Genomic DNA, 26,064 nt, shown 5'->3' on the forward strand with positions numbered 1-26,064 from the left:
TAATATCCCTTGAGATCACACCTCAGCCCGGTAGATGGCGGTAATACACATCGATTGTTAACCGCCAATAAATCGACAGAAGAAGAAGAAGAACCCCAAGCTCAGTACCAAATATCAACCAGTTGTGATTTGTAGTTGCTGAGAAAAGTGTTACGAAAATGTTTTAAATCCATGCTATACGTTTCGTAAATACATTGTCAGTAAGCAGGAAGTTGATGTGTGACAGACCTGAAAATGGTATACACGATATAGAACCCCAAGCTGATGTTTGGTACCAAGTGGCTATGATTTGTAGTTGCTGAGGAAAAGGGTGTTTCGGACGGACGGACAGAAGTAAATCAGTATACCCCCCCTTCTTTGGAGCAGGGGTGTAATAATAAAGAAAAAAAGAAAAATCAGTGAATTAGAAGGTGTGTCCAAACTTTTGTCTGGTACTGTATATCTTCACACCTAATCAAATCTTTTAGGGAAGCTTCCACTTACTGTAGAACGTAGAAGTGATGCTCTGAAATAAAGATCACAAAGTTTTCAAACAACTTTGTTAAGAGTATCATTTTATATCTCCATTTAATTAGGGGGGCGGCACGGTGGTGTAGTGGTTAGCGCTGTCGCCTCACAGCAAGAAGGTCCGGGTTCGAGCCCCGTGACCGGCGAGGGCCTTTCTGTGTGGAGTTTGCATGTTCTCCCCGTGTCCGCGTGGGTTTCCTCCGGGTGCTCCGGTTTCCCCCACAGTCCAAAGACATGCAGGTTAGGTTAACTGGTGACTCTAAATTGACCGTAGGTGTGAATGTGAGTGTGAATGGTTGCCTGTGTCTATGTGTCAGCCCTGTGATGACCTGGCGACTTGTCCAGGGTGTACCCCGCCTTTCGCCCGTAGTCAGCTGGGATAGGCTCCAGCTTGCCTGCGACCCTGTAGAACAGGATAAAGCAGCTAGAGATAATGAGATGAGATGAGATTTAATTAGGGCCCGAGCACCGTTCGGTGCGAGACCCTATTGTTTTCGAAGGATTATTATTATTCTGCCGTGTTTGGCCTTATTTGAGGCATTTCACATGCACGAAAACTCATGAAATTTGGTACACACATCAGTCATTGTAACCGCTACTCAGCCACAGACGTTTGGCCCCGGGTATGGCCCAGGGACTTCATAGCGCCCTTTTTTCCATTTCCCATTGAAATGAATGGGTAGAACTTTGGAATGATGATGTCATAAGGCCATTTGGAGTGAAATTACACATGGTCATTTCTAACGTACTCCTCCTAGATGGTTCATCAGATTCATGTCAAACTTGGCAAACATGATGCCAAGATATTGCTGAAGTTGAATTGCTAAGGGATTTTTGATATGTTGTAATATGTTGAAAAAACATAACATATAATGTGCCAAGATATTGCTGAATGTTGAACTTGATATCTTGTAATATGATTCTGATGCATTGGTTCGTTTGCATGTGTGAACGCAGACCACACGCAGTCTGTATGCTACAATGTAACAATTTTACTGCCTGGTGCGGACCAAATAATCGAACACACACACACTAATAGTGACCTTCTATCATTGTGCATTTTGTTGCAGACAAAATGCACAATGATTTTTGATATATTGTAATATGTTGAAATATTATAACATATAATATGCCAAGATATTACTGAATGTTGAATTTGATATCTGTAGGATATTGCTGAATGTTGAACTCGATATCTTGTAATATGACTGATTCTGATACTCTTTAGCCGTTATGGGCCTGTCTGACGAACATTTGATGAATATATGACATGTGACTGTTTTGTTGGGTGGCGGGATGTCCTGGGTTGCGGAACCACACGTGCGAGGGCCCGTCAAGGCCGCTAGCGGCTTTAATTAAATTTGTATTTCTCTCTAATCAAAGAGCAATCAATGCATTCGCATGTAGATACTAAACAATGAAAAACAAACAAAGATAAAAGACTGCTGACAGAAGAACCAGATATTAAAAACACACTTCCGTTATTCATGCCATAGGAAATTAATAATGACTCATATTTATTGTTTAATATTCACGTGTCCACACAATGATAGAACAAGTATGCATGGATACCTATATCTTATTTACAATAATGTAGTCATCTTTAAAAACACCAGTCTTTACAAAGGAGGCATAGTAACAGACAGCCAAAAGTCCAGAGGGCAGGATAGCAGCACATGATGTATGTGTGGATATCGTGGATGTGTGTGGTGTGACAGGCCCAGAATTAGCATTATTAGCTTCATAATGTTCTAACTAGTTTTCTATTCCTACATAGTTATTGTTCTTTGCAATGAATCTGAACCTAAAGTGAACTGGAACATACTGTATATCAGATGAGACCAAACTAGATATTTGACCCCATGTCATCTACATCACTGGTGTTGGTGGCATTCAAATAAAAAAAAAAAAATTCACTAGCTGTTGCTCTGATTACTCAGTCCTGGCAGCCTCAATGTACAAAAAGAACCAGATTTTGGCAGTTCATAGGCACAACGCTAAAGTCTCTGTTTGAATCAATAATCCCTCAAAATGTGTACTATTATAATATTCGGAATAACAGACACAATATCCAGGAGGGTATGCAATGTACCTACCTTTCTATTTTGAAAATGGTGGGGTTTTTTTCATTGAATTCTAACAACATTGCCAAAATATGATAAAACATTACAGTGCATTGTATCTCCGTATTAAAGGAGCAGTTTGTAATTATTCAGGCCCTCTGCTATCTGTGAGGTCAGTCACAATGAATCGGTGAAAACACTGACGAGCCTGCTCTTCCCCAAATTAACTCCCTGTGCTAAAACTGTTTCCTTAACAAGTTGTGTTTCAAGCTACGTGAGGAAGAGCTTTGTTCCGGCTTGGAAGGCAAATCGTAAAGAGAAGCCTGAAATGAACATTCTCGCCGTGGCAATATTGCACAGTACAGCTTTATAACCCATCTTTGAAATGATATAATTCTTATCGGTCTAGAAACTCATTTAAACATTACAAACTGCACCTTTAAACGCTCCCTACTTTTGTTTTCACGAATCTTGATCGAGGTTTGCAATAATTCTGGACCTGAATCTAGCTTTTGTAAAGGTGTGTCATATGTTTTGTCTGTTCAGTGCAGTCCATGGCTGTTTGTGCATTACTGCTCTATGTAGGGATCCGTCTCCCAGTCCGTCTCTTCTTTTTTCTCTTCTCCTTCAACAGAGTGTTGTCTTTCACGCTCATGATGACATTCGTGTTGTGATCTCTGCTGTCCACGTTGCCGACTGTTATGTTCACTGTGATCGTGCTCTCGCTCTTTTTCCCTCCCTCCCTTTCCGTGATGATGATGGTGATGATGATGGTTATGTTGAACAGGCTGATCCTCCTCCTCCTCTTCCTCCTCGTCGTCGTCGTCCTCTTCCTCCCCTGTGTGACGTGTATGCAAGTGTGTGGGTGGATCTGAGTGTGTGTGAGTGGCGTGTGGCTCTGCACATGCAGAGTCTCTGCTTTCCAACGTCTCTTGCCTGGAGAGTGTTCGTGCTGTGCGACTGTGATGGTGGTGGTGATGATGGTGATTGTGGTGTTCGGTCCGTGTGGACGAAGAGCGGTGGTGTATGTGTGGCGCTCTTCGCTCACTCCGTAAGACTCTCTGTTCTTTAACAGCTTCTTCCTCGGGATCGTCTTCCTCGGCTTGGTCCAGGCTCTCTTGCTTTTGCAGGCGATGGTGGTGACGGTGGTGATGATGGTGGTGGTGGTGATCTTCTAGAGAGCTCTTCCTCTCACCTAGTGACTTCTCGGCCTTCTGGGCGCCCCCCGTGCCCTGGGTTAGCAAACACATGCGCATACACATGCATGAGTGGTGAGACACAAAACTCATGGCATTGCAGGCTGAGCATGCATCTCTCGCCTTCTCTGCCAGTCTCACTTCAATACAAAGCTGTAAAAATCATCAAAGTTTTGACACGCATACAGACACTGGTGGCCCTTTTCTACTGACAGGGTTCTGGTGCGGGAACCATTCCATCCACATTTTTCCAGTATAAAAGAGCCAGGTCTTAGCTGGTAAAATCTGTTCGGTTTTATCATCAAACTGTTGCTGGTCTGTAATCAAGAAACCATTAACGTAAGGGGTTTTAGAACGGGGCAAGTTCAGGGCAAGTTATTTTCATAAAGCCATGAAAATGGAAAGATTATTGTTAAATAAATAGAGCCATTCTGAAGGAAATAACCAATTTGAGGTTACCTTACTAAATGATTTAAACATCTAAAGGTTCAGAATGGTTAAAAGCAATAACATGGCTCTGTCAACTTGTGTGTAATCAGATGCCAAAGTATTTGACTTTGGATGGTGTAACATGCTCTCAAAGCCAGATGAACAATTTTTCATTAATTTTGCATTCGGAAAGCTGATTAGGTAATTGTTTGGTGCTTAAACGGGTTTGTTCTTAACAAAAGGTCCTTTGAGCAACACCAGCTCCAGCACCATGCCAGAAGGGTTTCAGGAGGGTAAGGGTTATGTACATACAGAACATGAGACCACTGCAAACCACTGCACAGCAGATCATAATGTTTCCGTCAGCTTTCTCACACTCAGTAACGCCACATTCATATGTTTATTCTGAAGTAAGTAGGTCTTTAACGTTTAACATTTTAACCCATGGCTTATTTCATGTTGGCTGCTTCATGTTCACTAAAGTCAGATGAATTGTAAAATTTAGAATCGAGTCTGAATGTAAGAACAACTGACACTCTCTTCTTGCGCAACTAGCGCACTCACACTCACCATAGACAAAGCTATGCATCTGTAGCCTCCTCAGATTGAACAAAAGCCACAGCAGGCAATAAAGAGATCATATTTTTAGAATATAACATGTACACTCTTTTTTACACACACAGTACAGTGCTTTGCATAAGTATTCACCCCCGTTCAATTTCCACATTTTGTAGTGTTACAGCCTGCACCAGGAATCGACTTAACTGGGATCACATGTCATAAACCTACACAGAATAACACATAATCCTGAACGTGCCACTGCGTAAGTGTGAAACCCCGAAATAATTTTTGGTGCAACCAGTTGTCATCAGAAGTCCCATAATTTGTTGAATGGAGTTCACTCTCAACATAAACACACCTGTTCCTGTAAGAACCCAGAGTTTATTCGAGAACACTTAAACATCATCATGCAGACAAAGGAGCCATCAAAACAAAGGTCCGGGACAACACACTTTGAACCAGGGCTTTGAACCGGTTCAAGGAACGAAAACGAAAACCGGGAACTTTTTCTATTTCACATGGAACAGAAACGAAACCAGAAACTTTATTATTTTTTATGTTCCGGAACAGAAACGCTTATTAAAAATAATGGTAACCGGTTAATACCGGTTTTTATTTCGTTCCTCAAAGTTTCCGTAGCCTACAAATAAAAAAGTCATTCTTCTCCTGCGCAAGTTTCTATGACCCGCTGGGGTTCACTTCCTGTGTGACGTTCGCTGACTGAATGGAGAGAGCGGGAGGGTGGACTACTATCACGTCTCCACATCTTAAATAAGAGGTAAATATTGCAGTCTATCGTTATTCAAAAACGTCAATTTCAAACACGATATCAATATATTTGTCCACGTTAATGAGAGGCTCGCGAACATTAAATGACGTTAACCTCTGTTAGCCTATCAATGCATAGGGCCTGACTAGCCTTTGGTAACACACTGAACGAATTATCTTTCATTTTTGGCACTTTTTCTGTTTGTGTAGATGGGAAGACATACTGAGAATCCAAATCGCCAACATTTGAAAGAATAATTGTTTTGAATTATTTCTTGTCTTATTTAATGAAGGTTGTAATAGAATTAGCCTACATTTGGCTTAAGCTGGATGAGACAGAGACATAATTTTATAGCCATTTGTTAAACAGCTGACAGGGAACGTAATTAACCATTCCGGGAACGAAATTTTTTTGCTCTAACCGGTTCGGGAACGTCTATTTAATGGTGGAACCCAAAACTGGAAACGTTAAAATTCCGTTTCTGTTCGGAACGAACCAATAGGAAAAAAATTCTGGTTCAAAGCCCTCCTTTGAACGTCCTGCCAAAGCAACATTAATTCACCATTAAATCACAATTTCATGGAATTCACACAGTTCTCCATTGTGGCTTTGAAGAGTAATGTGAGCTCAATAGAAATACACCAGTCCTGTTTATCAAAGGCCCCAGAATCTTTTTTAGAGAACATACCTAAACAAACAGCATCGTGAAGACGAGGAGCTATTTGAACAACCCTGAGCTAAAATTCAAGCATCAGTCAAAGTTTGGCCATGAAAATATTCCAGATTTTGAATATCCTGTAGAGTGCCATTAAATCCCTTCTAAAAATGTAAAGAACACTGCATAACCATAACTCTGGTAAGGGTATTCGTCAGAGAATCGACTCAAGGCCCCAGGGTTGCTGAGCTGTAATGAACCATGCTGAGCCATTTGAAATTGTTTGAAATTTGCCAAAAGCCATGTAGGAGATGTCATAAATGTGGAAATGTTCTCTGGTCTAAGGAGATGAAAACCTCCCAACAGTGATGCATGGTGGTGGTAGCATCATGTTGAGCGTTACTCTTGGCATCTTGATTGCTTCTCTGGCTGTTCCCTTCTTTTCCAGTAATCCTGATTGATACTTTTGCACTCCAACTTCAATACTATGGCCTATTTTCAGTCTATTAATGTCATATAATCATGTAATTCAATTCAGTTCCAGATTAAAACACGACAACATACAAAACAGGTTCAAGGGTGGCTGAATACTTATGCAAAGCACTGTAAACACAAAATTTAGGTCTGGTGTCCCACAGAGATGGATCATTTTTATGATGGTCTTACAGTGATAAGGTTACAAGTCAGATGAATGGTCATGATGAGGAATACATCAGTGATACTGTGCTGCACATGCTACACTAGGCTTTTGGTGGGCTCGATCCCATTTAGCTATATCTTCACCCTGGCCTTGAGTCTTTCTTGAATCTTTTCTGTCACTTTGTCTTCCACCACGACAAGGCAGACAAGCACAAGACTCTGGTGCAGTCTTTCACCACCACAAGCCCATAGTCTCGTGCTTGTCTGACATGTTTTCGATTTCTTCCTCGTTTTCTCCCTTGCAGTCAATCCCCACTTCACTATCCCCCCTTCTGTCCTGTCCCTCTCCTATCCCTGGTGTAGAAGCAGGAAGAAGTTTGGTGAGCACCTGCAGATGCAGACTAGACAGTGGTTCAGGAGTGGCTGATTGGGTGGCAGTGAGTTTGTCTAAGAGAGGATTGGCCGGCGTGTAGCTGGCCGGGTGTGTGGATTTCCAGTAAGCTTCCAGATAGTCGGCCATGTGCTCACAGGCGTCCTCTAACTGATTCTCATCTAGGATGATGTCAAACAGATCCTGAAAAAAAAAAAAAAAAGACACGGAAGGTGGGGCATAGAAGTGAAAAACAATGAATGGGATAATAGCAGAGAGGAGAGGAGGATTGAAGAGGGAGAGAAAGGGGGGGAAAACAACTGGTAAACAAATAATATTTCAACAATATTTCTTATTTAAGCTATTACTTCTGCTTCGAAAAGAGATGACACAACTGGCTTCTATTAGAACAGCATATACAGTGTCTTGCAAAAGTATTCATCCCCCTTGGTGTTTGTCCTGTTTTGTTGCATTACAAGCTGGAATTAAAATTGATTTTTTGGGGGGTTAGCACCATTTGATTTACACAACATGCCGACCACTTTAAAGGTGCAAAAGTTTTTTTTTTTTTTTAAATTGTGACATAAACGGTAATTAAGATGGAAAAAATCCCCAGAAAGTCTCTTGGGGTCTGTCTCTATTAGCTTAGCACATCTAGCCACTGGGATTTTTGCCCATTCCTCAAGGCAAAACTGCTCCAACTCCATCAAATTAGATGGGTTGTGTTGGTGTACAGCAATCTTCAAGTTATGCCACAGATTCTCAATTGGATTGAGGTCTGGGCTTTGATTAGGCCATTCCAAGACATTTAAACATTTCCCTTTAAACCACTCCAGTGTAGCTTTAGCAGTATGTTTTGGGTCATTGTCCTGCTGGAACATGAACCTTCGTCCCAGTCTCAAACCTCTGGCTGATTCAAACAGGTTTTCCTCCAGAATTGCCCTGTATTTAGTGCCATCCAGCTTTCCTTCAGTTCTGACCAGCTTTCCTGTCCCTGCAGATGAAAAATATCCCCACAGCATGATGCTGCCACCACCATGCTTCACTGTAGGAATGGCGTTCTCAGGGTGTTGGGTTTGTGCCACACATGGCATTTCCCATTATGGCCAAAAAGATCAATTTTAGTCTCATCTGACCAGAAAATCTTCTTTCATGTGTTTGGGGAGTCTGCCACATGCTGTTGGGCAAACTCCAAACGTGTTTTCTATCTTTTTTTCGATAATCAATGGCTTTTTTCTGGCCACTCTTCCATAAAGCCACGTTCTGTGGAGTGTATGGCTTAAAGTGGTCCTATGAACAGATACTCCCATCTCCGCTGTGGATCTTTGCAGCTCCTTCAGTGTTATCTTTGGTGTCTTTGTTGCATCTCTGATTAATGCCCTCCTTGCCCGGTCTGTGAGTTTTGGTGGGCAGCCTTCTCTCGTCAGGTTTGTGCTATAATGGATTTAATGGAGCTCCCTCGGATATTCAAAGTTTGGGATATTTTTTATAACCCAACCCTGATCTATACTTCTCCACAACTTTGTCTCTGACCTGTTTGGAGTGTTCCTTGGTTTTCATGTTGCTTGCTTAGTAGTGTTGCAGAGTCAGGGTCCTTCCAGAACAGGCTGATTTATACAGATATCATGTGACAGATCATGTGACACTTTGATTGCACACAGGTGGATCTTAATCAACTAATTATGTGACTTATGAAGTGAATTGGTTGGAGCAGCTCTTATTTAGGGGTTTCATACAGAAGGGGGTGAATACTTATGCACACTCCAGATTTCTGTTTTTTCATCTTAATTATTGTTTGTGTCACAATAAAAAAAAAAATCACCTTTTAAAGTGGTAGGCACGTTGTGGAAATCAAATGGTGCTAACCCTCCAAAAATCCATTTTAATTCTGGCTTATAATGCAACAAAACAAGACAAACACCAAGAGGGATGAATAGTTTCACAAGACACTAAACTTTTCAAGCAACTTGGGAGAAGTGTATTGTTTGTTTTGGGGTATGAAACTGTTAGAATGTGTGTCGGAAATAAGGTGACCCATTTAGGAAGTTTACAGATCAATGTAGTATCCATTTTAAATAAAAAAAGGAATTCAAAATTCTCAAAGGCTGTAGCATGCATAGGGCTTAAACTAAGACAGGAGCGTTTAGACTGTCCTCTTACACACACTAGGAGTGCATGCTATAGATAAAAATAGCATATTTTGGCCTGGGAAAACCCGTATCTTGAACTTTTTTCTACTATATATAGTTGTGAGAATCACAGGCTTTCCTTTTTGCAGGCATCCCAACCAGGAGTAAAGCTGTAGCATTTTATAAAGTCTGGTTCCCCCCAAAAATGAAAAGGGAGAAAAGTGATTAAAAAAACAACAACAACTATTAACTGCAACGCAGCAGCATTGTGAATGTATCTGATTACAAACTGTATTGATAAGGCTTGTGTTCATTTCACTACAACACAGATATTCAACAACTTGACCAAAGTGTGACGTTCTCTGTGTCAGGAAAGAACACTTAGCTAGCAATGTTTTAAACATCTTTAGACTGAGAGACTTGGGGGTGGTGTAGTGATTAGCATTGTCATCTCATAGCAAGAAGGTTCTGGGTTTGAGCCCAGTGGCCAACAGGAGCCTTTCTGTGTGGAGTTTGCATGTTCTCCCCGTGTCCGCGTGGGTTTCCTCCGGGTGCTCCAGTTTCCCCCACAGTCCAAAGACATGCAGGTTAGGTTGACTGGTGACTCTAAATTGACTGTGTGTGTGAATGGTTGTTTCCCAAGCCCAGAAATGGGAGCTTTGTGGCAGGAAGGGCATCCAGCGTAAAATTATGCTCCAATTAATATGACGTGGATCAATAGGATCAACCCTGACTTGGCAACAGTGCTGAATAAGGGAGAAGAAGATGATGATGATGATGGAGACTAACAGACTTGGGCATACTTATGCAATGGGATGACAGCAGAGGCAGAAAGTAAATACAAACATTTCTGCATCATTTTGGTGAAATATTCAGTATTTATGGTTGTTTAAATTTAAAAGTTAAAGCATTGGTAGTAATACTCAATTTTAGCTGAAACTTTTTTCCATCATTTTTAGCTTTGCCTGAAGTAATTTGACTAAAATTGCTTGTCTTTTGGGGATCATGTAAATGCCACAATTAATAAAAAACAAACCAACAACAACGAAAAACAGCCCTGAGAGGATCAGTCAGACCGCTCACCGAACACAATAAATAATTACATTTTGTTACTTGCTACTGTTAGTAAATTACTGAAAGTGCTAAAGTTAAAGTTGAAATGAAAGTCACCCACACACAGTTTTAGTTTTGTCTCAAATCTATCCAAATTGTAAAAACTGAAATTCTGTGTCTGTATGTGTAAGTCCATACTTACCGGAGGGCACTGAGCCAGTTTGTCTGCTGCCACCATCTGCACATTGAGGTGTTTTGCCTGAGACTTTCCTCTAGATTTTATTAATCTCTGTAACACCTGAACAAACACAATATCAATACAGAAATCACACAATCCCAACACATCACGTAAATCCTCACGCTAGCATCAGCGCCGTCTGTTTCTGATTTCTTGTCATAAAGCTGTATGATTTCTTCCATTCAGCAACTGTCAGGACACGACTGATATACTGTTGCTAAAGGAAGTTAATCCAAGTCTATGAATGCAACATTGATACTTTTACTTCTTTCACAAATATTTCTATTTATGTCCTCTCATCCTGCGTTCATTATCACTGTAATTTTATATCGTGGAATCTTTTTGAACTATCTGTTATGCGCCTGGGCTTATTTTACGGGGTAGCCGTACATAGTCATACTATGCAATACAGACCCATCAAAGCAGATGCACTAAGAGAAAAGACTGAAATAAAGAGTAATAGAATGAGTGTTGCTATATGTGTGTGTGCTTGTGTACCTTTGGAGAGGCAATCTTTACATAGACTATGATTGGCGCAAGTGAAGTCTTGCCCAGCTGAGATGGATGGTTTATTGTGTCAGCGTCCAGAACCACCAACTGCAGTGTGCGTGCCAGCTCAAAGATCCTCTCAATCTCACTCTGTACCTCAGCTAACACACAAACAAATGTAAAGCAGCAGTTGTTATTATTATACTGCATGCTCATGCATGCTTATTCACGCGACCTGTCATTCATGTAGAGCTTTTCAAAGTGGCGTCTGTGATTTTTGAGCAGCACGGTGGTGTAGTGGTTAGCACTGTCGCCTCACAGCAAGAAGGTTCTGGGTTCGGGCCCAGTGGCCGACGAGGGCCTTTCTGTGTGGAGTTTGCATGTTCTCCCCGTGTCTGTGTGGGTTTCCTCCGGGTGCTCCGGTTTCCCCCACAGTCCAAAGACATGTGGTTAGGTTAACATGGGGCAGCCATGGCTTGAGGTTGAGCTGAAGTGCCCTTGAGCAAGGCACCTAACCTCCAACTGCTCCCCAGCAATGTAGCATAGCTGCCCACTACTCTGGGTATGTGTATGTGCTCACTGCTCACTTGTGTGTGTTCACTGTTTCAGATGGGTTAGATACAGAGGTTAAATTGAGTGTACGTGTGACAAAGGCTTCCTGGCCTGGCTTCTTCTTCTTCTTTTTTATTTAGTTACAGCAGTAGACACCACAACCCACCATTAGCAAAGTGATTATATTCAGTAGTGAGTTCATAATATTACTGGTCTGGTTCCTGAAATAAATCTGAACTGATTGGTCAGTGGAATTTATGGCTACAAAGCTTAAGAACCTCTGATCTAGTTGTTCAGGCTATATGAAAACCAGAAGTATTCACGTTTGAGTAAAGATGCTTTGCAGCAAAGATTATTCAGCAAATATTGATACACAATTAATTTTCGGGGGAAAAAAATTGTGGAAGCTTATGTTTTGTGAGTAATCGTGCGTGTGTTTGTGCGTGTGTGCTTTGCGTGCTTTTAATGTGTGTGCTCAATGGTGATCGTACAAAAGATTGCCAGGAGTGCAATCAGGAGGTCATGCTACAAGGAATGTCTTTGATCTTAATCATGGCTCACTAATCAAGCCAAACTAACAATCATAACAAGCTTCCTGCTCTCCCTGTCTCCCGTTCACACACTTCAGTTCCTCCGCATTCCTCATGGGTCCTGGGCTCAATATTCTTTGCTCTTCAAATGATAGTATGAGCAAGACCTATGAGCAGGAGCCAGACTAAAATTCAGTATCTTCTTTTCAGTCATAAAATAAAGCTCTTCATTTATTAAAATGTATTATTATATAATATATTGATTAACACTAATAATCTAGGTGATCAATTATAATAGGATGTTTCTAGGAAAAAGAAGGCTAATACAAATTATTTAATTGTATGCACTATTAGGTGATAACCAATTAAAACTTTTTTAAAGATACTATATATTAGGTTTCCACAGGATCTTTGATTAGACTAATACAGTATATACTAATAAATAGTGAATATATTCATTTTTTGCTGCTGTGGGGATGTTGACTCGTCATGGTGTTGGAAAAAAAAAAGATGGTCTAATTGTAATACTTCAGACTAGATGAATTCTACAGTCAACTACCCATGCCTGGGAAGTATATTTTCATTTTGTTTTGCTTAAATTGAACATTTTTACTTTTATATCACTTTCTAGTTGTTTTCTGTAAGCGACTAATCTCATCACTGTTTGCTTTAACTATCGAAAAGCCAACTAGTCAACAAGTCTACAGATATATATATTTTTTAATTAGATCTACTGTTCGACTATCCATCCATCCATCCACAATCTTTACTGTTTATCCATCAGGGTCATGGGAAAGCTGGAGCCAATCCCAGCTGACTTTGGGCAAGAGACGTGGTTCACCCTGGGCAGGTCACCAATCTATTGCAGGGCTAACACTGAGGCCCTGTCCACACGGCAATGGATTCAGGTGAATCTGATAAAATTGTTTATCGTTTCGGCCTGGCGTCCACACGGCACCGGCGTTTTGGGTGCCCCAAAACGAAATCTTTTGAGAACGGGTTCCAGAGTGAAAAAATCTGGCAACGGCGCCGTTGCAAAGTCGTCTGGATGAGTAGAACGGATTTGTTTACGATGGCGTCACAACCACATGACTGTGAGTGCTTCACGCCGGGTAGAAGTGTAACGAACTCGATGCGAGTTGTCAACAAATCCTATAACTTGGTTCATGAAACGGGCTTACAAAATATTTTCACTGTGAATATTTATTGTGTAATGGTGCAAAGTGAGAGAGAGAGAGAGAGAGAGAGAGAGAGAGAATAGCCCTTAGGGCAGAGTCTTTAGTCCAAAGACTGCGGAAGCAGTGTAACCAAAACTGCGCATCGCCTGTGCGCTTTCCAAAAACAATAACAATCCTGCCAGAAAACATAGGAAAAAAAAAAGGAGCGATCTCACCTCTTCAGATGTTGGTTTAAGTCCGACAATACATTCCTCAAAAAGGGTGTAGAAGAACAAAGTAATCCATCAACGTGTAGCATTCAATTTATTCCGGCCCATTAAAGAATTCTGGAGGAGATCAGAATGTTGGCGTACCGGCTTCCATCTACCCCCATTCATTCCTCTCTCTCTCCATCTACCCCCATTCATTCCTCTTTCCGCGTCTTTCGTTTTACGCTACTGATTAATAATCAAAACTTTATGTGGCTAATGCTAAATGCTACAGAAGAAGGGGTTTATGTGCATGTGTCTACTTCTTCTATTGTTCTGGTGTCTCCGATGGGACCGTCTTACAGCGCACGTAGAGGTGTGGCATGTGTATTGCATCGTTTTCAGCAAGCGTTGCGTTGCCATATGAACCTGATATTTTACTGATCCGTTGCCCATGTGGACGCGATATTTAAAAAAAAAAAATCTCGTTGCCGTTGTTGTGTGGATGTAGCCTGAGACGAACAGCCATTCACACTCGCATTCACACCTATGGGCAGTTTAGAGTAGTCAGGTGACCTAATCCTTATGGCTTTGGACTATGGGAGGAAACCCACACAGGCATGGAAAGAACATGCAAACTCCATACAGAAAGGCCCCATTGGGCCATGAGGTTCGAAACCAGAACCTTCTTGCTGTGAGGTGACACTGTTTGACTAGTGAAAAAATAATTGTCGTGCAAGCCCTTATTGAGACTATATCTGTTTTCTGAATATCCAAAATATATAACGGTAGAAATGAGAACCCACATGGAATTGTATCTTGTATGCTAAGAACATACACGAGAACCGGTGAATTACACTAAAGGTCACTGTCTAATGTCTTTCTGAGTCTTATTTTTGGACAAAGGACTAACTTTCACCAAACACAGCAGATTTTAATCAGCGTTTCAGCCTTGTGAGATTCAACTGGCCCGTGCAGAACACGGGCAGTCACGACACGACAGGTCTGCTGTGAATTCTAGTTGGTGTGAAAGTGTAGAGTAGTATTTACTACGGGCTATTTCAGTATGAATTTTTGCAAGTTCTCATGAGCCAAATGAAACATGGCATTGGGCCATATTTATCCCACAGGCCTCGAGTTTGACATTTGTGTGTTAAAACTCAAGGCCTATGGGACAAAAGCCTGTGTGTCCTACTTTCAAGTCTTGTTTTTAGGTTGTTTAGATATGTCACTTCTTAACCTTGTGGAAAAATATGGCTACAACATCCTTTAAGAAGGCCATTGATCATTTACTATGGCACTCGAGGTGCATGCACACATGCTTTATGGACGCTCATGAGCACTGGAGTCATGCACAATGGGAATGTACGAAGACAAATGTAAGCCTGAAGGCCAACACACATATACAGTCCATAAGCTATACAAACATACACTCATCACACACACACACGTACTTACCAAGATTGGAGCGTGTATTGGATCGTTCAATGATGGCATGTTTACTAGGGTTATTCAAGACAGATCGTTTGGCGAGAGAAATGTCTGCTGTTACCCGAGTGATTGATATCCTAGGACAAGAGTGAGAAAAAGAGAGGGCATGTGCTCAAGCCATTTAAGAAAATGGCTTCCCAAAAATAATTCTATCAGAGGAAAGAAAGTGACATTGCAGTATGTCCATGCACAACAGAACATAAGAATAATAAAAAGTACTAAACCAGAACTTTAGTCATTTTTTATTTTTTGTGCTTTTCATAGAAAATGCTGTATTTAGGGGGAAAAAAAATACTGGGCGCATTTCTTATCCACACTGCATTTCAAACTTTCAATTTTGTCATTTACGGAAACTGATTTCAAGAGGTAAATTTAATATTACTGTATTGTTCATAATGAACGTGCTTTCATTTCAACACACACACTCACACACAGCTGTGTTTTCTGTTATTCTGTGCTGCACTGGGAAGAGGCATTAGTCCTGTTCCGGGAAAACACAGGCCAGGAGAAGGCGCAGGCATGCAAGCCAGCCTTGTGCTTATGGTCCAGCATGGCCAATTAAGGCAATGAGACAAGACTATTTAAAGTAGCTCCACTCACATACACACGCTAATACATAAACTACCCCAAAGAAGGACCAGTCAGGACAGGAGCTTTCAGAGAAAGAGACAGAAGGACTTTGGGCAAGCTCTTACCTTCCCTCAAATCTGTGCTTCAGAAAGTCAAATAACGCTTTCTGCATCATGTCTGTCACCTGTAAAAACACAAACGTCTGTGTAAATAAAAGACACAGAATCGATAAACAGTATATACAATATACACATAATGCTACTAGCATTATTACCGAAGACGAAAATCGGTCCGTACAGTATACAGTACATAACATAGCTTCGTATGTATATTTGTAATATCTTTATCTCTTTTAATGTGTGATAAAATGATAACTGACCTATAAAGAGTTCAAGAGTGGCACTGACTGAAACCAGTTTAAACCAGGAAAATGTCTACAATTTCATATAATAACTGGAAATCCTATTACAACACAACTAATTCTGGTAAGCTTTATGATGCTTGATTTCTAGTCATTGTTGAAGAATCTGACCTCATAACCCTTGAGTGAGGGTCCCACCAGAACCACAGGCCTCATGGACGGCACCACATCATATGGGGGGATGTGCTCAGTCTGGAGAGCGCAGGAAAACAGATCATTCTCCCTTTCCCACATTAAACCCTTCATGCTCACCCACTCCGATACACGACACACTGACATAAACGTACACCACATTCAGTATAACTATTAAAACACACCGGGTTTACCAATCCCAATTCGCCCGACCCCATGACCTGCACTTTTGAGTGGTTGTTCCACACCTGATCCAGCTCATGTAGTGCTACATGATGAGCTGTTCGATCATGTTCAATCAGGTATGTTATACTGAAGAAAACAACAAATGTGTAGAACATTGAGGCCTCTGGTATTGGGATTGAGAACCACTGTTTTACAGCGATACCAAATGACAAAAAAAAAGAAATGTTATGCAATGCAAAATATACATTTCTTTCCAAGTTGACAGAACACCACTTTATGGTTACAGCCTGCGATGTGCATGATATTTGTCTGAAAATCTCACACAAGGCATTACTGTTTCAAAGTACAAAGTCAGCCGTGTCAAAGTAGACTAGTTCTTGAGACGTTTTTTTTTCTCTCAATATTCAGTCTTCAGTATTCAATGAAGCAAAGAGTCCGCTTTATCACCGTGTGCTGAAACTGTAACATCTAATTAACATTCTGTAAAGTAAGATTGAACTTTGTCTTCATTTACTGCTGCAAATTAATCCTCTTAATTAAGCTTCTCAGCCTGAAAGTGGAACAGAGTAAGTAGGCTGAGACTGATGTCTGTATCTATAAAGTTCTCACTTCACTAGTGAATGCTACAGTCATCTAGGACACAATATGCGAGAATAGTTAAACAATGGGCCTCATTTATCAAGCTGGATACAAATGGATGTATTCGTAAATAATCCATACAAGAAATTCATACAAGAAAATGTGGTTAATTTGGGAAATAAGAGCGACCTGATTTTCTGTACATTTCTGTATAAGGCCCTGGTCATGCTATTGGTCCCAAATATGTTGCACAAGGGGTAAAATTGAACCATCCTTGTATGTAACTATACTTTTTGATTTCCGAATACCCTAAAGTTAACAAATCACAGGGAGTGAGAGCTGAATGGGATCTAGTGCACATTATCCAGGCATCTGAATGAAGCAACAAGAAGGCCTTTCTGCCTTCAAATAAGAAGGTGGTGTAAACGCAGTGTTTCTAAAATTCACTTTACCTCGGCTTGTCAATGATCCAAACGAAGTAAACACACTTTCTTTGCGGCAAAACTTGAAAATTTTAGCAGAATCGGGAAACCGGTTCCAGAGGCAATTGAAATTCCATATGTGACATAAATGTTTATGGAAAATAGTCGAATGAACTTTGGCCAAATGGCACATCTTAAACTTCTCAGTGTTTTAGAAGTTTGTGTATTACGCCTATATGTGTTAGACTCCGCCTTCTCAGAGAGCATCTTTTGTGTGCCAAGTATACTGATATCAATGTACTTGCAGTACACTTGTAAGTAAACTAATCTAATACTTCTTGGGACTAAATTGACCCACTTTTAGTTTATAAAAAGTATACTTTAAGTCTAAGAGAAGTAAACTTTGAGTATACAACTAGTATTTTTTATTTTGCACTGCAAGTATACCACAAGTAAACCTAATAGTTTACTCGTTCTATACTTGTAGTCCACTCTTTAGTTTACAAAAGCATACTTCATAGTATACTGGAAATATACTGTGAGTTTACTTGTTTTATACTTCTAGTCCACTTTTTAGTTTACTAAAGTATACTTTGTAGTATACTGGAAATATACTATTAGTTACTGGTTATATACATCTAGTTAATAACACTCTGTACATAAAAGCTAAGTTTAAGTTCCAGTTTACTCTTAAGCTATTCCACCCCAGAGCTGACCACAAACTTATGGTACATGTAGGTTTAAAAGATGGGATTTAAAACATGCTGCCGTATATCACAAAGAAGCCAATATGTGTGAAAAAGAAGTATTTTATAGGCTACTATCAAAAGGATAAGCGCAACTACAGGACAAGTACACTTAAACATAAGGTACAAATATTTTAATACTTTATTACACTTTTGTTAAGTATATCTTGATCAAAAGTTTAAGTATAAGCTTAATGTACTTAGGCTTTTCTGTATACTTTTCAGTATAAGCCAAGTATACTTATGTATAACTTTATTAAGTATATCTCTGATAAATAAATTAAAAGTAAACTGAAAGCATACTCTCTTATTAACCCCGCCGACAGTAGTCGGAGGGGTTATTATTTTCACCTGCGTCAGTCTGTGTGTGTGTGTGTATCTGTCTGTCTGTCTGTCTGTGTGTCTGCAAGATATCTCAAGAACCAATGGATCGATTTGGACCAAATTTTGTACATGTGTTGCCAATCACCCAGGAAGGAAACCATTAAATTTTGGAGGTCAAAGGTCAAGGTCATGGCAGAACTTCGAAATTTTCACCCAATGTATTTTAATAGGGAAAAGGTGGGGTTTGCACTTGTTAGAGCGTCCCTGTCTAGTTTTTAGTTTAAAAGAAGTATACTAGAAGCACACTTGAATAAACTTCTTTTTTGTAAGGGACTCCAGTTCTTACCTGTTGGGACACAGTAGCCTACTAGAAATAACAAAGTTATTTGTGGAAAACATCACATATGGAACCATGGGTTTGCATTGCATCTGGTGAGACTGACATTCAACATGCAGCTTGAATCTTACTACATTTAAACTATCAACTCTTAGTAGTCCAACCAACTGGAAATTTCAAGGCTATGCCAAACCGTCAAAAACTATGAACAGTTCCTATCTGGTCCTATATCTGCCTGCAACATGGCATATGGCCAAATGGGAGGTGACTGGGGTCACCTGGAAATAGATCAGAAAAAAAAAAATCATCATGCTACCCAAGCTAGCCCTATATGAACACTATTAGGACATGTTATGCTTTTGGTGATAAATATCTAACACGATCTAACAGGAGCTTAGACGTGACATTTTTTGGAGTGGGACCAATAGCATGACCAGGGCCATAAGGAGTCTCATTAATGTGAACCTCAACTGACAAGACTTCAAACCATAGAACTAGCTTAACGATACAAATTATGTTGTCAAGCCTGAACAGCTTATTTATTACAAATTTGCCAAAAAAAAACGTTTAATGGCTTGAAAGCAATCCAAAACAAATCTATCAATTTAGACAAATAAAACTAGCACTTCAAATAAGAAATGTCACCCTTTACAGTAAATATGGAGTTAATCTACAGGTGTCTATGGTAGCCGAACTGCTGCAGTGGCTGAGCTGCACTATTGGAAGATTTTGCACACTCTGTCATTAAGAAGTGTTCTTTCACAACCATCATTTCTCTGTGAGCTTTGCCTTTTATGGACTTTTGCAGCTGTTGCTACAATGCAAAACAGCTGTGCCGCGAATATGCTTGGTAATATATAGGCGGTTGGCATTTATCAGCACCGGAGTACAAAGAAATTCAGCGTTACTGACGGTTTTGTAAAACCGGCAGCAATTTGTGAGTTCAGTTTGACCTACCAAAACATTTACCCACAACTTTACAAAAAAAATTTGATAAATAAGGCCCAACAATAATAATAATAATAATAATAATAATACACAAATGCTAAAAAGAACTAACTACTAACACAAGAACAGGTCTTCTTTCTGAGTGTGATCATGCTTTATTTTTTAGATATATTCAACAGTAAAGATGATCACAGACATCACATATTTGATCAAAGGCATGTAGTACAGTATCAGTTTGGTATCATTGAGACGATCAGCGAATTAAACAGTGCACAACAAACATGTGTTAGTCAAGCAAGCAGGAATAGGACACAAATTTGTCACACGAATGTGAATGGGAACTCGAGTTGTCTAGTAATGCAAAACAATAACAAATAAACCACAAATGAACATACAGTACACTCCTATATCTCATATCCTAATTTGCTTAGAAAGGTCCTGAGGGTATTGCCTCCGTATAGCTGATGTTCAGTGTGTTGTTTTTTATAAAAAGCTTTTACGTCAGGAGAGACAAAACAAACATTCCATTTTTACATTACATGTGAACCACTTGAGAAAATTAAATACCAATGAACTGAGGTCCCATTCACTGTATTACACACACACTCAATCACAGAGAAAGATTAATGGGGAGGAAAGAAAACACACAGCAATGCAGAGACTCCAGTGGGCCTTACAGGCTTCAGGAGACTCCTACACGTCCTTATAGCACCCTAACTTACCGACTTTAGCTTCTGCTTAGCTGAGAGAGGGAGCGAGGGAGAATGACAGAAAGGAAGTGAAAGGGTTAAGTGAAAAAGGAGAAAAAGGAAAGTAGAAGCAGAGGAGGATAGCAGAGGGGGGATTTGAGGCCAGAAATGGAGAGAAGGAAGAGCAGAGGGGACAAAGTAAACCGGTTAGCTAGGCGAGCATGCTTATTGCTCTCGTGCGGTCATACAGACAGAGGTGTTGCATGGACAGACAGGTGGACGCAGACCGCGTGGTGCTGGAGAGACATACAACCGTACGGAGGAGTGCGAAAAAACAGGAGGACCCGCCTCTTGGGTTACCTTCTTAAAGAAGGGCATTCGTTTCTCACGGGTTAAAGTGGATATGACTTGGTTTGGGCTGGCTTTAGGAGAACGCTGCTGGGGGGGAGGAGGAGGAGGAGGTTCAGGCTCCTCCGACTCTAAACCCACAGCGTCTATGTCAATGGCTACACACAGATATAGACACATACATACAGTTACATATGGGACTTAGCAAACTAAATACAAGGAATTAGACTAGATGGATCTGCATGCATGTTCATTTCACACTGAAAATATTACAACTTATTGAAACACTATGGCTGAAAAAGCAAAAAAATGTAACTGTTGCCATTGGAGTAGTGCTAATCATGGGTGCTCAAATTCACAGTTTACCGAAATAAAACATTAAAACTCTTATAATGTTTATAAAACCACAGAATTGTCCATCCATCCATCCATTATCCGTAACCGCTTATCCCGTGCAGGGTCGTGGGCAAGCTGGAGCCTATCCCAGCTGACTATGGACGAGAGGAAGGGTACACCCTGGACAAGTCGCCAGGTCATCGCAAGGCTACCACAGAATTGTATAAAATTCATCATGTACTTCCTATAATCTTCCTTACCTACAGTATCAACATAGACACTAAGGCTGCTAGAACAAATGTTCCAATTCAAATAGTTACTTTTCCTTGATATTTTCTATACAAAGCTAAAAGATCCATATTCCAATGTTATTCCAAAGATTCAAAAGTTGCAGATTATAATCCATCATGCAAAATTGCATGCCATTTCTTTTATATTCATTTGTTGATCTCCAGTTTCCTATCCAAGATCATGAGCCTCTCCAGAGTGGAGAATACATGCTGGATGGGACACCGATCCATGACACAATTTGTTTCAAAATTCTAATTAATTAAGTGTCCAAAAAGTATTGTGGAAGTATGTGTACTCTTTTAGAAAAGAGGGTTCTTCAATGGGGCCGGCACGGTGGTGTAGTGGTTAGCACTGTCACCTCACAGCAAAAAAGTTCTGGGTTCGAGCCCCGTGGCCGACGAGGGCCTTTCTGTGCGGAGTTTTCATGTTCTCCCCGTGTCTGCGTGGGTTTCCTCCGGGTGCTCCGGTTTCCCCCACAGTCCAAAGACATGCAGGTTAGGTTAACTGGTGACTCTAAATTGACCGTAGGTGTGAATGTGAGTGTGAATGGTTGTTTGTGTCTCTATATGTCAGCCCTGCGATGACCTGGCGACTTGTCCAGGGTGTACCCCGCCTCTCGCCCGTAGTCAGCTGGGATAGGCTCCAGCTTGCCTGCGATCCTGTACAGGATAAGTGGTTACAGATAATGGATGGATGGGTTCTTTAGGGGTTTGTTGGATAATTAAGGGTTTGTTTCCAAATCAGGTTCTATTTCGGCTATGTCCACAGTAATAAGTTTAAAGCCAGACAGGCATTTTAACTCTGTTAGAAATAATCTCCATCTATACTAACGCATCTGAAACCGTGCATTACAAGGCCATTCATGTACACTGGGCATGCTCATGCTGGCATAACACGTGCCAGTTTGGTTTCTTCTGAAAAAGAGTCATATAATAGGAGTGTGATGACTCAGGGAAAGATATGTCGTGACTGAAAAGACCCAATCAGGAAGTGAACGTGGGTGTCTGTGTCATCATTTCCAAACGTCTCCGTTTTCACCCGTCTTCACGAAAACGCTATCCTGGAGTTTTCAAACTAAAACGGGGCCAGCAGCATTTCTAAAAGTTTCCGTTTTTGGGGCTTGAAAACTCTGGAGCAGTGTGGACGCCAGGTGTAAATGTAGCAAAAGCGATACATTTTAAAACTGAACCATATTAATATGGACACAGCCTTAGAACCCTTTCTTGTACGGAAAAACTAATGTCGGGTTCTCCAAAAGGACAACTGAAGAACTCAAAAGGGGTAGGAATTTTCTCCGTAGTTAACATTTCCAACAGGTAATCTGAGTTAATCTGAATAGCCACCAATGTGCATTCCTAGTCAGGGGTTGTATGGCTACTAATTTTTACCAGTCAACAAGTAATTAAAAAAAAATGTCAGTCATGTTTTCAATAGGTAAAGTAAAAGGTGTTTTAGGGCATTGGTATTTTTAAGCAATTTTATTTGCATAGCAAAGAATGTGGTAAGCTAGAGTGCAATTACAAGACAAAGACAGTCTACAAAATTTAACTCCAGCTTCAACTTATTTTAATGCTACACTGTTAAAGTAAATAAACTGGCACACTAAATGTGCAAAATAATAAACCTGTGTATCATGTTCCACTATTTAAGGACATACCGATTCTTAATATGCACTGTGGACGACCTGGCAGTTGACATCTTTGATTCTGAAACTGAGAATGCATAGTGTGGCATGGAAGGTTATATCCTAAAGGATGCGATGAAGGATGCGATGGCCACAGCAGTGTTCACGATGGTTTTTGGCCATGTTCAACTCTAGCCAAAACATCAGCCTCTTTAAGCTGGTGTGTGGTGCCGATGTGACTAAACTAGCTGAGAGGGATTGGACAGTGATGTGCAACCCGTGGCTCTGAAAGTGCTCTTTCATGCTGCACTGGCCACAGTGGAATTCAATATGCCATAGTGAAAGATTTTATTTCAAATGTATTTAGTTTCACTAAATACTGCACTTTCACTGCACTTCATTTCATATACAATGTGATATCGTAATCAAGTAAAAGCTCTCGAGGTTACGCCACACAAGAATGTGAAAAAAAAAACAAGTCTGGTATTGCCCTTGTTCATTTGCGTAACAGAATTTATCCAGCAACATTCATAGTGCCTGGTTACATGTAAGAAATTTTACCATCATTTAACTGGAAAATATAGATAATATGAAGACCATGCAACTATAGAGCCATACTAAAGCTTTGTGAATTCTAAAATATATGAAACAGATGTGATAATGACATAAGCCACTAACCTGAGGAGGGAGGAGTAGACTTTCGAGAGCTTGGGACAATGTCCCCTAAACTGGATAAGGAGTTAGCCCCCAGTCTACTACAGAAAGAAAGAGAGAAAGATTGTTTGCGACAAAGATAGCAGGTGACATTTCTGCAGCACAGTAAGTCTACATAAACAAATAGCAAGTTTAATTTAGTATGCTGTCATCTACTGTATGTCAGTCTACTTGCTGTGTGTGTGTGTGTGTGTGTGTGTGTGTGTGTGTGTGTGTGTGTGTGTGAGTGAGTGAGAGAGCATATGCCTGGAATGGAATTTGCTCTGTTTGGCTCGTTGCTCCTGGCGGATGCGAAGGTTTTCTAACTTCACTGGACTGGGAATGAAACCGATCTCACATCCTTCCTTTACTAAGCGGCCAATCCACCAGTCATTATTGAACTTCTGCCAAAAGCACATATAGAGGCAATAAATCAGCATCATTATATCATCATTTCATCCATCAGCTCAATAAACATACACGTGCAAAACCATTATCATTGTTTCAGTCACACAGTGAATTACTATAGGTGTGTGTGTGTGTGTGTGCTTATTTATTACTGACCTCTTTTACATGCAGGAAATCTTTAGCGTCAAATGAAATGGCCATGCCAGGCACGGGGACGTCATCGTCGAGGGAAGCACTGTAGCTAACATTTGTACGAACAGCAAACGCTACTGGTTTTGTCTGCTCAAGATAACATGGAAATAAAAAGAACAGAGAGAAAGAAGAGTCATAAGAACTAGCTTCATCAATTTAGGCTGACTCTCGTTGCATAAATATGCAAATTAAAAATATCTGTGTGTCCTTCTGCTATCCCAACCCCACTACTACAATACTAACCTGGCTACGCTATTACTATCACCTATGGCAGGGATAATCTGATTCATCTGGCTATAGGTTTTCATTCCAGCCAAACTCGCCTAACTACATCTAACTCACCAAACTCACCTAATAGGGATTTGATAGTTCATTGATTCAACAAGTGGAATCTGGTGTAATTCCTACTGAATTATATAGAAATCTGCCCAAACAAGCTTTTATGGGTAAAATCCAATACTCTTGACCTACAAAATATACCACAAAATGGTAAGGAGAAACTGGGGGAATACATCTCTATATGTTTGGCCCAGAAACTGACTTGGCATCCAAAGAGAACATGTTTATATGTCCTGATTAGTGTACGATATGATTGCTTACTATTACTGCACAATGTTAACACTTATTTACCTGCTCAGAAGTGTGTCACATGACGATACAAGTGGGATTTCAGTATTATATAATTCATAATCTTTTCATTTTATGTAACAGTAGCCACAGCTGTCAAAACATACAACCATAACAACTGAGACTCGGCCAGTCCCACAAGGTTAATAACATTGCCATAAAATACCTTTGTGACAGTTTCGCTGAAAATGACTAACATGAAAACATGCTCGCAGGAATTAAGGGTTAAAATTACACACGGATACACTTCTCTACTATTTGTTATATACTATATAGTGCAGACCAGTTTGAAGGAACTACTTCACAAAACTACCTCAAGTAGAGCAACAGTGTCATCTCTGCGTAGGAATGAGCTTTTTTAGCCGGTGTGTGGCTAGACGCCATTGTGCCTGCTCTAAAAATAGAACTCAGTCAGAAGAACCGGGGGAGTCTGACTCACCCCTGAGTCATGAGTGAATGCTAACATTTATGTTATCAGTGCTCATGAGCACTAAGTAACACAACACAATGTTAAAAGTCAAGGAACAAGTCAAGATAGGGTAATTGGGAAGAATTTCAAAAGCCGAAGGCTATTGACACACTTCAGTGGCGTAGCCGGGGGGATTGAGGAAATACAGCATACAAAAGAAAATCACTATGTGTTCTGTACAATTAAATTGTACATATATTGCCATGCATTTTGGGGGGAAGCCAGACAGTAGTGGGAGTGGTGAAGGCACAAATTTGTTGTTTAAACATTTAAAGTACAATCTAATGTCATCCATCCATTATCCATACCGCTTATCCATCAGGGTCATGGGGGAAGCTAGAGCCAGTCCCAACTGACTTTGGGGTACCCCTGTACAGGTCACCAATCTATTGCAGGGTTAACACAGAGACAAACAACCATTCACACCTATGGGGAATTTAGAGTAGCCAGTTGACCTAATCCACATGTCTTTGGACTGAAGGAGGAAACCTGAGCACCTGGAGGAAACCCACACAGGCACAAGAACATCATGCAAACTCCATATAGAAAGGCCATGAGCTGTGAACCCAGAACCTTCTTGCTGTGAGAGGTCAACCAATCTTGCCATATAAATACCATCCATCCATTATCCGTAGCCGCTTATCCTGTGCAGGGTCATGGGCAAGCTGGAGCCTATCCCAGCTGA

General features: G+C 40.5%; 1 protein-coding gene across 1 annotated transcript in view; it reads right to left on the bottom strand.

Annotated features, from left to right (window-relative positions):
• Positions 1-2,002: 2,002 nt before the first annotated feature.
• The window catches only part of cacnb2a (calcium channel, voltage-dependent, beta 2a), a 78,260-nt gene continuing 54,198 nt past the window's right edge, over positions 2,003-26,064 (bottom strand). The window contains exons 3-13 of the mRNA XM_060932826.1: positions 24,248-24,370; positions 23,951-24,087; positions 23,669-23,745; positions 20,752-20,897; positions 16,140-16,220; positions 15,733-15,791; positions 15,005-15,114; positions 11,108-11,259; positions 10,574-10,669; positions 7,208-7,393; positions 2,003-3,802 (exon numbers count right to left, since the gene is read on the bottom strand). Coding sequence (XP_060788809.1) covers positions 3,140-3,802; positions 7,208-7,393; positions 10,574-10,669; positions 11,108-11,259; positions 15,005-15,114; positions 15,733-15,791; positions 16,140-16,220; positions 20,752-20,897; positions 23,669-23,745; positions 23,951-24,087; positions 24,248-24,370 — 1,830 coding nt within the window. The 3' untranslated portion in view covers positions 2,003-3,139. The remainder of the gene's footprint in view (positions 3,803-7,207; positions 7,394-10,573; positions 10,670-11,107; positions 11,260-15,004; positions 15,115-15,732; positions 15,792-16,139; positions 16,221-20,751; positions 20,898-23,668; positions 23,746-23,950; positions 24,088-24,247; positions 24,371-26,064) is intronic.

Source organism: Neoarius graeffei, chromosome 1, assembly GCF_027579695.1.
Source record: "Neoarius graeffei isolate fNeoGra1 chromosome 1, fNeoGra1.pri, whole genome shotgun sequence".
Classification (NCBI taxonomy): Eukaryota; Metazoa; Chordata; class Actinopteri; order Siluriformes; family Ariidae; genus Neoarius; species Neoarius graeffei.